Raw genomic sequence first — 16,708 nt, 5'->3', positions numbered from 1 at the left:
TTACTTCACCCAGCATATAGCAGAAATATTACTATTACCACCTCATCTTCATGACATGGGCATTGGAGCAGAACATAAAAAGACCAAAGGGTATAAAACAGAATCTCAAAATGCAAAGAGGATTTCCTAGGCTAGAAGGAAACCACTGGAAAGGAAACTGTGGCACTTTGGGTGTCAGCTGCAGCCTTTTCACATAGATTTGGTGATTGGGAGTCATTTGTCAGAGGGATTCCGTAATAAGGGCCACACATTTCTGCTTCCTGATGGGGATTCCAACCTTTAGCAGCTCACTGGTGGCTGCTGGAGCCATCGATGGATGTTAATCCACCATTAAAAACTTCTCCTATTTCTTCAAATTTATGAACAGCTGGTTGGAAGGACAAACTTTACTGCTACAACAGTCATTTTTGTCCAGAAGAGGTTTAAAGTCGTAATTTCCACTACAGCTATCAAGTTTCACATCTTATTTTCTCAAATTCTTTCCCATTAAAACTTAGTGGTTTTCAGACAAACCCATAAAAGGATAAATATCACAAGAGCAGCATATAAATGAAGGGAACAAGAGAGGCACCTAGTATCAATCATAGGTACATTTCCTAACATGGGAATTAAATGGCTTATCCTGAATTTTCATCAAAATTAGTATTTTACCATAGTTAAATCAACCTCTGTTACTGAATGAGTCACATTTTTCAAGGTGATTTTCAAAGTGACCTACTTATTTTCATCTCAGTCAGCATTTGTCTTGACATTTCTAACAGGAGATACTGGCTGAAGTGGGTATTTTAGTTTCGTGCACCGAGATTTAAGGCAAAGGTTGTCCTGGCTAGGATGGAAAGCTGGTTGTTCCTGATGAAACCTGCAACAATGCTGCCCACTTCGCTCGTCCCTCCCCAGTGTCCCTGTGGACTCTTCCCAGCCGGGGGTGGGTCTGCTTTCCCTCCCCTCCAGACAGCTGGCCCTGGGACTTGCTTTGACTAACAGAATGAAGCAGGAGGCAGCACTGGTCACTGTGTGATTGCTAAACCTCCAAAGACCCGGCAGCTTCTGATTCTGCCCTCACCAGGCAAGAGCCCAGACGTGAGCAAATGTTGAGAGAATGGTGGAGAGAAAGAGGTCCCATGACTGAGAAATAAGCTGCCCCAGTCAACAGCCAGCACCAAGACCCCAAACACATGCTCAAGACTGTCCTGGATCCTCCAGCCCCAGTTCTGCCACACTTCTGACATCACACGGAGAGGCCTGGTTACCCAGTCAACCCACAGACTTGTAAGAATAAAACATTGTCATGTGAAGTCACTAAGTCTGGGATGAGCTGCCATGTATCGCTGAGTAACGAGGATGAATGGAGAGTGGACACTTGACATTTCACCCCCACCCACTCCCCACATCATTTTCAGCAGCATCTGAAGAGCGGCACATCAGGCGCTTCAGGAAGCCCCTTCTCCATGGTCCCCCAGTAGCCTACAGCCTAGAATTCCGGGCTCTCACTTTCACGGCCCAGGTTCAATCCCTGGTCAGGGAACTGAGGATTCTGCAAGCCATATGGAACAGCCAAAACATGTAACAATAATTTTAAAAAATAACAATGAAAGAATTTAAATTGGCTTCATTAAGAAAAGAAAAAAAGGAAGCCTCTTCTCCCACTCCGGATCCACATGGTTTGGCTGCCCAGGGGTGCCTGTCTCCCTGGCCTGGCCGGTGTGTTCCTTCCTTCTCACAGCAGCAATTTGCTCAGGGACGAGCTGGTGACCCAAATTAATCCAGACTCAGCCCTAGAACTTCTGCTGGACCTCTTCCTGCTGCACTGCAGAACTGGAAGGAATGGAAACCCGGGGCTCTCGTGGGGAGCAAGCCTGCCTGGGAGGGATGCCAGGAGAGAAGAGCCGTGAGCCAAAGACACACACAGCAGTTCTTGATGACACTACGGAGACCCCAAGTCCAGCTGCTCCTTCCGAGAGGTCCACCCCTGGACTTTATGTCACATCGGCCAGTACCCCCCCCACTGTCCCCTTATTTTTTCTTAAGCCAGTTTGTCTTGGCTCTTCTTGCCCCCAGGGGAGTGCTGGCTAATATAAGTTGTTTTCTAATTTCATCTTATCTCCATAAAAATGAAAAGCACCAGGGAACATAATGTTAACTGCTTTCACCAGAGGAAGGATAAACAATTACATCACATTTCTAAGTACACTGAAACTTCTTCCCCAATACTTACCATTTTTATAAATCCATTAATCAAATATGCCAACATTCTTTTCTCATCTTCAAGAGTGAGTGCACTAAAATCAATAATTGTACATAATTGACACTGAGGTAATAAACGAAAGTTTCCAAAGGAAAAAAATAAATGAGAGATAAGTCATTTAACAGTTAAGAACATTCTGCATTTTCTAGATTTAAAAAACTCCCATATTTGTGTTTCTTTTGATGAAAATATGTAACCTAAATTAACATAATTTAATTGTGTTTCTCATCTCTCTTAGAGACACTGTTCTCAAGATATATTCATTAACAGCAAAAGAGAAGGTTTCTTTGGAATTTGGATAGCAAAGTTCAACTTCAAATTTTGTATTCCAGAGAACTTTCATTCAACATTTTACTATAAAAAGGTTTAAATGTAGCAAAGTTGAAAATTATATAGTCAACACCAATATACCCCACTATTAGCATTTTATAATATTTGCTTTATCACATAACTCTCCATTCCACCCTCCACTCATCAATCTACCTTATTCTGGAAATATAGCTTAAAGTAAACCACAGATCTCAGCTGCTTCAGTTTAATAGCAAAGTCAATATAAATGAGAAAATGTCAAGTCCTTATAGTTTTGATAATACATGTGAAGGTTTATAAGTGGTTTCCCCAATTTTTTTTTTTTTAATTTAAGAGTCAAAGACCAAGGTTCTTGTTCTAAGGGAAAACAAGTCTGTATTGGTAAAATCAGCATTCTGTCCTCCAACATGCAGCATCCCCTTCATTCTTTGAGACTACATTTCCCAAAGCTCCTTTGAGGCTATGAGTAGCCACATGACACTTCCGGCCAGTGGGATACAAATGCAAGTGATGTGCAAAGTCTCCCAAACCGTGTCCCTAAAAGGAAGCTGCTGTCCTCTGATGCCTGCAGGCTGCAACATGAACATGGTTGAGGTAAGCCATCTCTACCAGGAAGACAAGGACAATACCCTAGAAGGACAGGAGACCTGGAGGACAAGAAACCTGGGCTCCTGGATGATATTCCAGAGCAGAGCTACCCTACCCTGACCTTCTGGCTCCACTTCTCACAAGAGAAATACATCTGCTATTTTATTTTAGGCCAAAAACGAATGTCCTACTAATACAAGTACTTTACTAAATGTCTTTTGGGTCTTTATATATTTTTGTGCAATGCAAGTCTATCAGTTTTATTTATTATAAAAAGTCTTGATATTTTGATTTTGATAACTAACAAAGTTGAAAGCACAGGTCATGAAAATAAAGATTCTACAATTCAGGGGGAAAAAAATAAAACAAAAGAAATACAATTCATCTAGTTGATGGTTAAGTTCCAAAACAATTTTCTCAGTTCTTGTAACATTTTCCAGTGAATCAAGCTGCTGTGTTTAAAAATTCTTTAGGGATCAAAATTTCAGCCACAGAGAAGCAGGAATTGCCTCAAGCATAGTCAAATGGAAACATGTAATGAAAAAGAAAAAAAAAAAAAGATAAATACATCAAACTAGAAAGCAAAGGAGATAATCTGGCTTTTGACCCAAAGGTAAGGCCGGTGACTAGGTCTGAGCCTCAAGTATACTGAACAAATAAGGTCCTTCATATAAAGAATATATGCAACTTCATTTGAATTTCAAATAACTGGCTAATAATGAGAAAAAATTTAAAGGCTATGTTACTGGATGAGTGAACTCATTATTCTACTATCTGCTGCTCTCAGAAATCTCCAGGAGACACGTAGCATGAGTTCATTTGGATGAAACCAGCCTTTTCCTCCCAACAGAAATCCCTTTGTAAAAACATCTGCCATCTCATTTTCTCAGGAAGATTACCCTCAGCTCAGCCTCCCTCCTCCCCTGGATTGGAATGTCCTTGTTAACAAGAATCTTAATAGACCCCATAAAATAATATTATTCACAGCGGCCGCTTAAAGCAGTAATTCCCTAATGCACTATTATGTGGCATTAAGACTCAATCCAGGCTCGTTTCAGCCTTAAGCATGGCTTACTTCACAGAGTCGTGCATGGTCTTGCAAACGTGCAAAAGGGCGTTCAGAATCACGGGGTCCTTGGTGGGCTCCTGTTGATGCCTAGGAGACATTTGGGGATAAGAGTGAAAGCCATCTACACCAAGCACTAAAAGCATGGGTTTAGTTCTCATCTACGGGACGTATGTGAGAAGCAGTAAATTATCTGGTGGGCATCTAACATAGCTCGGCTCACCAGCAATGGGCAATGTTCTAGTTTTCTCTGAATTTTGCTTTAACTAACAAGTTTGCTCTTCTAACATAACGTCTCCCAACTGCAAAATCATGGTAAAACTGCCACATTTCCTAAGCCAGGCAAAGGGCAAATCTGTTTTCTTACCATGTTTCTTGAACCCCTGAAGCTGTCTACAACTGTGTTAAGTGCAGACAAAATTATTAATTTAGTTTCTCAAAAGACAAGCTCTTACAGCAAATTTTTATGAAAGTAAAGTAGATATACTCATTTCAAGCATATGGAATTAATCTTTTAGAAAGAAAATACAAGGAAAGCTTAAAACATATACTCAACTAACTTCTAACTCAATTTTCCAAACTCTGCTATTTGAGCTTCATTTTTACACACATATTTTTTTTAATCATATCTACATACTTAATGTTTAAAGTCAGTTTAACTTTTAACTTAACCCTGTTCTAAAGAAAAATACATTAGAAGTCACTGATTAAACTAGTTATATATTATCTAATATACTTTAAAATAAATATACATTTTAAAAATAAAAATTTCTCTTCCATGCACTATCAAAGTATTTCACATACCACCAGCAATAGTTTTGGGAAAGAGATTTAATCAATAAAAGGAAAGGAATTAAATTGAAAACCTATCATAAATCTACATATTGAAGATAGAAATCTTTCAGGCTCTGGTATGAGAGAAGATAAGTATGACTATCTTAAAATCTTAAAACTCTCTAAATAAATAGTACATCAATAGATTGCTCCTTCCCAAAACTCACAGGAATGAGATGTGGGTGATGGTCAGCCCATCTAATATTTATATTTATTACTTTGTCTTCTTAAGAGCTAATTATAAACTTTTATCATGACTACTCCCTTTAATGTGGTTCTCCTCTCAATATTATTTTAGGTATAAATACATCATTACATCATAGGGCCTCAAAGTGTATAAATTGATTTCTTATCAACAGGTTTCACAAGGGTGGTGGGAATCGAAGCTTCTGATTACTTTGTGTTATACTTACTTGATAAAAACTTCCATGATGCATTTGCAAACCTCCACCCGGACACTCTCTTTTTGGAACATGTCCAGAAACGGCAGAAATTTTTCCTTTAAAAAAAAAAACCAAAACACTCTACCTGCAATTTACACAAGTTACTAGAAGAGATTTATGGGTTACTTTTTCTTTGAAGGTCAAAACAGAAGAAGAGATTTTTGTCTTTCTGAGGCAGCTCTAATCAGGACTCATGTAAGAGCAAGAAGACGACTCTGAGGTGCTTGTTTTTTTTTTCCTAACATAACATGGGCCTTCTTAAAGAAAAAATTTTATTTATTTGTGAGTGAAGGATAATCGCTTTACAACAGCGTGCTGGTTTCTACCAAACATCAGCATGAGTCAGGCACGGGGCACCTGTGTCCCCTGCCTCTTAGACCTCTCTCTCAGCTCCCAGCCCATCCCACCCTTCCAGGCTGTCACAGGGCACCGGCCATTTTAACCGTTTCTTAGTTTTTACACGCACACACTGCTTTATTTATCACTCATTTTCGGCTACACTGGGTCTTCGTTGCTGCACGCGGGCTTTCTCTAGTTGCGGCAAGTGGGGAGCTACTACCGAGCCGTGGTGTGCAGGCTTCTCACTGTGGTGGCTTCTCTCGCTGTGGAGCACAGGCTTCAGTAGTTGCAGCACTCAGGCCCAGTGGCTGCAACTTGCTGGCTCCGGGGCTTGGGCGTTCAGCAGTTGCAGCACAGGAGCTCCTTAGTTGCGGCTCGCGGGCCCTGGAGAATGCAGGCTTCAGTACTTGTGGCACACAGGCTCAGTAGTTGAAGCCAGAGGGCTCGAGTCAGTAATCGTGGCACACGGGCTTAGCTGCTCTGTGGCATGTGGGATCTTCCCGGACCAGGGGTTGAACCTGTGTTCCCTGCACTGGCAGGTGGATTCTTAACGACTATACCACCAGGGAAGTCCCAGACTCTGAGGTTTTTTAAAACTATTAAGATTAAAATAAATTACATGTGCCCAGGGATCAGGGCTGGAACCAGTTACTATTTCAGTGAATCAGCTGGGCAACGCTTTTAGAAAAATTATTTATTCATTTTTGGTTGTGCTGCATTTTCATTGCTGCCATGGGCTTTCTCTAGTTGCCGAGAGCAGGAGCTACTCTTCGTGGCAGCGTATAGACTTCCCATTAAGGTGGCATCTCTTGTTGCGGAGAACAGGCTCTAGGTGTGCAGGCTTCAGGAGTTATAGCACAAGGGCTCAGCAGCTGTGGCACACAACTCAGGCTTCAGCTGCTTCGTGGCATGTGCTATGGTCTGGGGATTGAACTTGTCTCCCCTGCATTGGTAGGCAGATTTTTATCCACTGTACACCAGGGAAGTCCTGGAAAACCTTTAGGTAAGTATAAGCTCATACTGTTCACAGGGTTCTCACAGCAAGAATACGTGCAGTGGGCTTGCCATTTCCTCCTCCAGTGAACCACATTTTGTCAGAACTCTTCACCATGACCTGTCCATCTTGGGTGACCCTGCACAGCATGGCTCATAGCTTCACTGAGTTATGTAAGCCCCTTCACCATGACAAGGCTGTGATCCATGAAAGAGAACTAAAGAGCCTCTTGATGAGGGTGAAAGAGGATAAAAATTGACTGAAAACTCAACATTCAAGAAACTAAGATCATGGCATCCAGTCCCATCACTTCATGACAAACAGAAGGACAAAAAGTGGAGGCAGTGACAGATCTTATTTTCTTTGGGCTCCAAAATCACTGCAGATGGTGACTGTAGCCATGAAATTAAAAGACACTTGCTCCTTGGAAGGAAAGCTATAACAAACCTAGACAGTGTATTAAAAGCAGAGACATCACTTTTTTGACAAAGATCTGTCTAGTCAAAGCTATGGTTTTTCCAGTAGTCATGTATGGATATAAGAGTTGGATTATAAAGAATGCTGACTGCTGAAGAACTGATGCTTTCAACTGTGGTGCTGGAGAAGACTCTTGAGATCCCTGAACAACAAAGAGATCAAATCAGTCAATCTATACTAAAGGAAATCAGCCCTGAATATTCATTGGAAGGATTGATGCTGAAGCTGAAGCTCCAATATTTTGGTCACCTGATGTGAAGAGCCGACTCACTGGAAAAGACCCTGATGCTGGGAAAGACTCAGGGCAGGAGAAGAAGGGGGCGATAGAGGATGAGATGGTTGGATGGCATCACCGACTCAATGGACATGAATTTGAGCAAACTCCAAGAGACAGTGAAGGACAGAGGAGCCTGGCATGCTGCAGTCCATGGGGTCGCAAAGAGTTGGACACAGCTTAGTGACTGAACAGCAACAAAGCTCTTCTTGGTACCCAAAGGCAAGGCAGGCTTCAGTCTTTTATCGACTATACAGAGGAACAGAGAAAGCAAAGTCAGAGTTGTTCCAACAGTGGCTTCTGCATCCTGACTCCACGTTCACTGCTTCTGTGACCTTAAGCAAGGTTCTCCGCCCCTTCTTGTACTGGTTTCCTCATTTGTAAAGTGGGACTCATTACTACTCTTGCTTCCCAGTACTGTTCTAAAAATGACCTCAGGCAATGCATAAAAGTAAATAGAAAAGATCAAGAAAACCAAAAGCTGGTTCTCTGAAAAAGATAAACAAAACTGAAAAACCTTTAGTCAGACTCATCAAAAAAAAAATAGTGGGGGAGGGTCTAAATCAATAAAATTAGGAATGAAAAAGTGAGGTTACAACCAACACCACAGAAATACAAAGGACTGTAAGAGACTACTATAAGCAATTATATGCCAACATAATGAACAACCTAGAAGAAATGGAGAAATTCTTAGGAAGGTGCACTCTCCCAAGACTGAACCAGGAGGAAACAGAAATATGAACAGACCAATCACAAGCACTGAAACTGAATCTGTGATTAAGAAACTCCCAACAAACAAAAGTCCCGGAACAGATTGCTTCACAGGTGAATTCTATCCAATGTTTAGAGAAAAGTTAACACCTATTCTTCTGAAGCTATTCCAAAAAATTGCAAAGGAAGGAACACTTCCAAACTCATTCTGTGAAGTCACCATCACCCTGATACCAAAACCAGACAAAGATACAACACACACTCAAAAAATTACAGGCCAATAACACTGATGAACATAGATGCAAAAATCCTTAACAAAATACTAGTAAACCAAATCCAATAATACATTAAAGGGATCATACACCATGATCAAGTGAGATTTACTTCAAGGATGCCAGGATTTTTCAATATCCGCAAATCAATCAGTGTGATACATGACATTAACAAATGGAAAAATAAAACCCGTATGATCACTTCAACAGATGAAGAAAAAGCTTTTGATAAGATTCACCATCCATTTACGATTAAAAAAAAAACTCTCCAGAAAGTGGGTAGAGGGAACCTACCTGACCTAATAAAGGCCATGCATGACAAACGCATGGCTAACATCATACTCAACAGGGAAGAGCTGAAAGTATTTCCTCTAAGTTCAGGAACAAAACAAGGATGTCCATTCTTGTCACTTCTATTCAACATAGTTTTGGAAGTCCTAACATAGCAATCAGAAAAGGAAAAAGAAAAAAAAAAAAAGGGATCCAAACTGGAAAAGAAGTAAAGCTGTCACTGTTTGTAGATGACACAATTCTACACAGAGAAAATCCTAAAGGCACTGAAAACTATTGGAGCTCATCGACGAATTTGGTAAAGTCGCAGGATAAAAAATTATACACAGAAATCTGTTGTATTTCTATACACAACGAAAGGTCAGAAAGAGAAATTAAGGAAACAATCTCATTTACCACTGCATCAAAAAGAATAAAATACCTAGGAAGAAACCTACTTAAGAAGGCAAAAGACTAGTACTCCAAAAACTATAAGATGCTAATGAAAGAAATTAAAAATGACACAAAAGAAAAGGAAAGATAGGCCATGTTCTTGGACTGGAAGAATCATTATTGTCAGAATGACTATACTACCCAAGGCAACCTACAGATTCAACGCAATTTCTATCAAATTACCAATTGCATTTTTCACAGAACTAGAACCAAAAAATTTTTTAATTTGTATGGAAACACAAAAGGACCCCAAATAGCCAAAGCAATCTTGAGAAAGAAAAACAGAGCTGGAGGAAACAGGCTCCCTGACTTCAGACTATGCACAAAGCTACACTCATCAAAACAGTATGGTTCTGGCACAGAGACAGAAATACAGATCAATGGAACAGTACAGAAAGCCCAGAAATAAACCCAAGCACATATGGTCAATTAATCTACAACAGAGAAGGCAATATACAATGGAGAAAAGACAGTCTCTTCAATAAGCGGTGCTGGGAAAATTGGACAGCTACATGTTGAAGAATGAAATTAGAACACTCTATTGATGCTTCTGAACTGTGGTGTTGGAGAAGACTTTTGAGAGTCCCTTGCACTGCAGAGATTAAACCAGTCAATCCCAAAGGAAATCAATCCTGAATATTCACTGGAAGTACTGATACTGAAGCTCCAATACTTTGGTCACCTGATATGAAGAGCTGACTCATTAGAAAAAACCCTGATGCTGGGAAAGGCAGGAGGAGAAGGGGATGACAGAGGATGAGATGGCTGGATGGCATCACGGATGCAATGGACATGAGTTTGAGCAAGCTCTGAGAGTTGGTGATGGACAGGGAAGCCTGGCAAGCTGCAGTCCATGGGGTCACAAAGAGTCGGACACTGAGCGACTGAACTGAAATGAAAACACTATACACACAAAAAAAACTCCCAATCTATTAAAGACCTAAAATTCCTAGAGGAAAATACAGGCAGAACACTCTGACATAAATTGCAGCAATATCTTTTTGGATCTGTTTCCAGAGTAATGGAAATAAAAGTAAAAATAAACAAATGAGACCTAACTAAATGTAAAAGTTTTTGCACAGCAAAGAAAACCATAGACAAAATGAAAAGACAACCTACAGAATGGGAGGAAATATTTGCAAACAATGCAACTGATAAGGGATTAATCTCCAAAATATACAAAACAGTTCATACAGCTCAGCATCAAAAAACAAACAATCCAATTTAAAAATGGGCGGAAAATCTAAAAAGATATTTCTCTAAAGACATACAGATGGCCAAAAAGCACATGAAAAGATGTTTAACACTGCTAATTCTTAGAGAAATGCTAATCAAAACTGCAGTCAGCCATCACCTCACAATGGTCAGAATGGCCATCATCAAAAAGCATACAAGTAATAAATGCTGGAGAGAGTGTGGAGAAAGAGGAACCCTCCTAAATTGTTGGGAATGTAAATTATCAGCCACTATAGAGAACAGTACGGAGGTTCCTTAAAAAACTAAAAATAAAACTACCATATGACCCAGCGATCTCACTGCTGGGCATATAACCTGAGAAAACCATAATTCAGAAAACACATGTACCCCAATATGTTCACTGCAGCACTATTTACAATACCCAAGAAATGGGGGCAACCTAAATGCCCATCATCAGATAAATGGATAAAGAAGAGGTGGTGCATATATACAATGGAATATTACTCAGCCATAAAAAGGAATGAAATAATGCCATTTGCAGCAACATGGATGGACCTAGAGATTCTCATACTAAAGTGAAGTAAGCCAGAAAGAGAAAGACAAATGATATCACTATCACCTGATATCACTTATACCTGGAATATAAAAAAAGATAAAAATGAACTTATTTACAAACAGAAATAGACTCACAGAGAAAACAAACTATAGCTACCAAAGGGGAGGAAGTGAGAGGGATAAATTAGGAGTTTGGGATTAAAATATATACTACTATATATAAAATAGATAACCAACAAGGATCTACTGTACAGCACATGGAACTCTGCTCAATATTCTATAATAAACTACATGGGAAAAGAAATCTGAAAAAGAATGAGTATGTGTTTATGTATAACTGAGTCACCTTACCATACGCCTGAAATTAACACAACACTGTAAACCAACTATATTTCAATTTAAAAAAATTCATAAAAGCTCTAGCACAGGGCTTGGAGTGTGGCAAAAATCCAATAAATAACAATTTCTATTATTAAATAAACAAAAGCTTACAGCCCTGTGAGAGAATAGAAGCGGAAACAGGAAGAAGGAAGAGGGAAGCTACAGGAAGGGGCAGAGAGTGCTACTGCAGAGAAGTACGTAACTAGATTGGTACATAACTAGACTGGTACATACCCAGGGCATTGCAGCAAATGAGAAGGGTGTCATAGGATGTTTTAAATTTCTAAGGAAATATAATAAATCTCAACTCTGTCAAGACACTGAGACAACTATAAGCTTGATATATTTCTGAGTTTCAACATTAAATTGTGTGATAAAAAGCAGATATGATGCAAAAAAATAAAAAAATCAATGTTCAGTTTAGTTCCAAGGTTTCAGAAGTTGTATGATACCCAGTAGGCACACACATCCCATAGAAAGTCATGAATGAAATAAAAACAATATTTTTCTATCAGTCTATGCCTATTATTTTCACAATAATAGAAATATTATTGCTTAAGCTGCCTAAGTCATTACGATATAAATATTTAAATTGTTTAGACCTACTTTTTTTTTTTTTTTAATAAAAAAGGAACTGTTAAGGTTTTTTTTTTTTTTGGTCAAGGACACCATGAAAAATTTACTGAGACATTAAAGGAACCTCTGACTCAGATATAAATTTTCAAAAATAGTTCAAGATAGTTACTTACCACTGAGAAAAGAACTGAGAAATCGTGAAAGTGTGCAATTACTTTCTTAATTATTGACTGAAGCTGCAAAACAAAATGAAAAACACATCTTTAATAAAACTTGGATATTTTTAAAAAGGCAACCCTGTCTCATAACATGCAATCACAATTACAATTAGGGAAATCTGGCGTGCAAAAGAGTAGGGAATTATTCAGTTAGGTTAAGTCTTGTCTCAGTTAAGTTAAGTCTGAGTTTACCCATTTTATTCTACACTTAGAGGAAGAACTTCTCAGCCTCAATCTCCTCTTCTCCAAAGCAGTATCTTGCTCACTGGGAGGATTAAATGAGATGGCTCGGCTACAGTGCTTAGAGCAGTGCCTGCCCGTCCATGTTCTCTGATCAAGTCAGCTATGAATATTCAAGAGGTGGGTAAACTTTTTCTATAAAGGGCCATACAAGTCATCACAACTACTCAATTCTGCTACTATAGCTGGAAAGCAGCCATTGACAATATGTAAGCAGATGGCTGGGTGTGAGTTCCGATAAAACTATTTGGGCTACATGGGCCGTGATTTATAGATCCCTATTCTAGCCAATAACGAAGGCTGAGTGCCAAAGAATTGATGCTTTTGAACTGTTAGAGTTAGAGAAGACTCTTGAGAGCCCCCTGGATACAAGGAGATCAAACCAGTCAATCCTAAAGGAAATCAACCCTGAATATTCATTGGAAGGGCTAGTGCTAAAGCTGAAGCTCCAACACTTCGGCCACCTGATGCAGAGAACGGACTCCTTAGAGAAGACCCTGATGCTAGGGAAGACTGAAAGCAGGAGGAGAAGGGGACGACAGGGGATGAGATGGTGGATGGCATCACAGATGCAACGGACATGAGTCTGAGCAAACTTGGGGAGAGAGTACAGGATAGGGAAGCCTGGGGTGCTGCAGTTTATAGGGTCGCGAAAAGTTGGATACTTAGCAACTGAACAACAATTCTAGCCCATGGTCAGTTCAGTCAGTTCAGTCGCTCAGTCGTGTCCGACTCTTTGAGACCCCATGAATCGCAGCACGCCAGGCCTCCCTGTCCATCACCAACTCCCGGAGTTCACTCAGACTCACGTCCATCGAGCCCATGGTAGTCCTGGGTTTTTTGACTACTTCAGTGGAGAGACACTGGTCTGAGTCTGACAGCGAGGTCAAAGGCCACGGCACTACCCGTGGATGATGGCACAGTCTGTGAGGCCTGTCCTGGATACCCAGATACTGATGTCCACCACCCCTCACCCTGACACACGCAGAGTCTAGTGACACAGCCTTGGCATGGGAGAACCAAGGAGGCACTTTTTCTAAATGAAATATAAACTCCTATCCTTGGTTGCTGTCAAGAAGGGAAAATTTACTGACAACTACTCTGCTTATACTAAAAACACTGGTGTTTGTTTAAATCATCTGCAAAGTAAACGGCTCATGGTCAAAAATACAGAATACTAATAGTACACACCGTTTCATAATTAAGCACTTGACTAGGTCATCAAGCAAAAGGACTTCAAAATGTCGTGACAATGTTCTGACACAGAGCATTCAAAGATAGTGCAATATGGTCTGGTTCAAATAGCTCCTGAAACGTTGTCCACAGCAACTAACCCTTTAGAACAAGAAATCTCTTTTTTACTACTTAAGTACACTTACAAATGAGCTTCCCTAGTGGCTCAGATGGTAAAGCACTTGCCTGCAATGCAGGAAAATTGGGTTCAATTCCTGGGTCTGGAAGATCCCCTGGAGAAGGGAATGGCTACCCACTTCAGTATTCTTGCCTGGAGAGTTACAGGGACAGAGGAGCCTGGCAGGCTATAGCCCTTGACGGGGTCACAGAGTCAGACACAACTAAGTGACTAACACTAACACACTTACAAGTAATGTTTAAAAAGATTTTTTTCCCTTCAATATATCATTATGAAATGCTGAAACACAAAGAAAATTCAATGGAAATATAGAAAACACTCACTCACCACTGAGATTCTACAAGGGCTAATATTTTGCTCTATTTGCTTTATCTCCTCATCTATCTATTGATCCAATGTAAGAATTTTTAAAGTATGTGTAGATTGTGTATTTATAACTTTTTACCATGAAATCATTTCAAACTTACAGAAATGTTGAAAAGAACAGTATAAAAAAACTCGCAAATTCTGTAAAGAAATACTATGTCATAAAAATAAAAACTCCAAACAAGAAACTAACATGTAATATAGTATTATTAACTAAAGTACAGATTTTGTTCAAATTTTACAAAATTTTATGCTAGTGTTCATTATTTGTTTTCATGATGCCTTATTCATGATTCCACATTGTGTTTAGCTGCATTGAGCAACTTCAGCTACATGCAACAAATTCTTTTCACTTTTATTCTGTTACAAATATTTTCTAATTTTCCTTGTTATAGCTTCTTAGATACATCTACTATTTAAAAGTGGACATTTAATTTTCAAATTCGTGGGTTTCTTTTTTAAGTATCCTTTGATATTAATTTCTCATTTTGATGTTTATTTCTCATTTAAGTGCTTTCTTCTCTGCAATTACCTTCTGCATTTTTTCAGTTTTTTTTTTTTTTTTTTGAGGCTTTTAGTGGCTAAGCCAAAGATCTCTCCTGGTAAATGTTACATTATACTTGAAAATATGTGGGTTATTTTCAAATATTTTTTGATACTGATTTCTAACATAATTCCATAGTGATAAGAGAACAGACTCTATGATTTCAATACCTTTAGTCTATGAAATTTTGGCACCTTGTTTTACATTCCTGGATATGTTCCAGTGTCTCCTGATTTACAGTCTATGAGAACTTGAATTCGTATCCTGCTGTTGTGTGAAAATTGTACACATCTTAATTATGTTGAATTGGTTCATAGTGTTTTTCAGGTCTATTATATCCTTCTATTTTTCTGTGTATTCATTCTACTAATTTTTGAGAGTTTGATATTAAAACTCCAACTAAAAATCTTAATTTATCTACTTAAAAAAAACTGTAATATATAGTGGAACCATATGTAACTTTGTTCTGCATTTTCCAAGTTTCCTGTAAATGTGTTTTTATACTTTTATAATTTTTAAAAATGCTTAAAAAAACTCCCATGCTCTTTATCCAAAGTCATCGATCTTTAGTATTTTGCTAACTTTGTTTTATTATCCTGTCTATGAGGTAAGACATATTACATTTTTCCTGAACCATGTTAAAGTAGCTTGCATGTATCATGTCCCTCACCCCTGAATACTTCATTTGTATTTCCCAAGAATAAACATATTCTCTGATATTTCCATTTTGTCATTATCAAATTCAGAAAAGTTAATACTGATATAACTTTAACACTTTAATCTGTCATTTGTATCCCAGGCTTGTCAGTTGTGTCAGTAAGTTCTTAACAGCCTTATTTTTTCCACTCTGCAGTACAGGATTCCACTCAGGATCATTGAACGGATTCTGTTTTCATGTCTCTATAGTCTGTGTTGATTTGAAACAGTTCCTTAACCTTTGTAGCACTGACGGCAATGATTTGGCAATGCTTTGGCTATTACCTTTTAGCATGTACCTCAATTTGGACGTGGTGGAGGAGCCTGGTGGGCTGCAGTCCATGGGGTCACTGGGAGTCGGACACGACTGAGCGACTTCACTTTCACTTTTCACTTTCATGCATTGGAGAAGGCAATGGCAACCCACTCCAGTGTTCTTGCCTGGAGAATCCCAGGGACGGGGAAGCCTGGTGGGCTGCCGTCTACGGGGTCGCACAAAGTCGGACATGACTGAAGCGACTTAGCAACAGCACCAGCAGCAGTGTTACCTACTAATTAGAGTCTGCCATGCATTCTCGACTGGAATGCTACATGGATGATGCTGTGTCTTTCTCAGGGTACCGTATCTGCAGGCATGCAATATCCCACTTGCTGATATGGATTTTGACTGTCAATGGCTGTCCACTATTTTCCCCCCTTACAACTAACACTCATTCTACAGGAAGAGATACGAAACTATCCTGCTCCTCATCAAACATCCCCTCCAGATTTAGCATTCATTGATGATTTCTGCCTGAGGATGAAGAATGATTCTTGTCTTTACTGAGATGGCTGCAGACAGTGATTTTTCAACTCTACCATTTCTTTCACATTTCGCTGATGGCACCCCTATCCGCCTGACCCCTCATCTGTATCTATTTATTTACCTATTCTTCATAAAGGCCAACTCCTGCGTTCTTATTTTACTCAATGGATTATAATTCGTTATTGTGTTTATTTCTTTTGATGTTCAAATTGGGGCCCATGACAGCCCCTTTAACACTACTCCGTGCTCATTTCACCTGCCCGCAGCAGCTCTTCCTTACTTCCTGGCACAAGAAAATGCTTCAGGCTCACCTTGCACCTTCCCTATCCTAGACCTGGAGTAAGCTAATTCTTCACAGACTCCTGCAGTTTTATTCTCCTGATGTGCCCCCCGCTGAAGACAAAGGGCTCACAACCAATATGGGCAGCTGTCTGGAACATAGGCTGACCCCTGGGCATCTTTTAAAGTTGCTTTTGCATATAA

The 16,708-nt window shown here is 39.5% G+C and overlaps 1 protein-coding gene across 4 annotated transcripts in view; it reads right to left on the bottom strand.

Annotated features, from left to right (window-relative positions):
* VPS35L (VPS35 endosomal protein sorting factor like) overlaps positions 1–16,708 on the bottom strand; it is a 141,152-nt gene that overhangs the window by 44,770 nt on the left and 79,674 nt on the right. For all 4 annotated transcript variants that reach the window (XM_069570239.1, XM_069570238.1, XM_069570240.1 and 1 more), the window contains 4 exons: positions 12,158–12,220; positions 5,456–5,541; positions 4,218–4,298; positions 2,216–2,279 (listed from right to left, as the gene is read on the bottom strand). In XM_069570239.1, the coding sequence (XP_069426340.1) occupies positions 2,216–2,279; positions 4,218–4,298; positions 5,456–5,541; positions 12,158–12,220 (294 nt within the window). The remainder of the gene's footprint in view (positions 1–2,215; positions 2,280–4,217; positions 4,299–5,455; positions 5,542–12,157; positions 12,221–16,708) is intronic.

The sequence above is a fragment of the Ovis canadensis genome, chromosome 24, assembly GCF_042477335.2.
Source record: "Ovis canadensis isolate MfBH-ARS-UI-01 breed Bighorn chromosome 24, ARS-UI_OviCan_v2, whole genome shotgun sequence".
Classification (NCBI taxonomy): Eukaryota; Metazoa; Chordata; class Mammalia; order Artiodactyla; family Bovidae; genus Ovis; species Ovis canadensis.
Note: the sequence above shows the minus strand (reverse complement) of the source record. Positions and strands in the feature narration are given on the sequence as shown.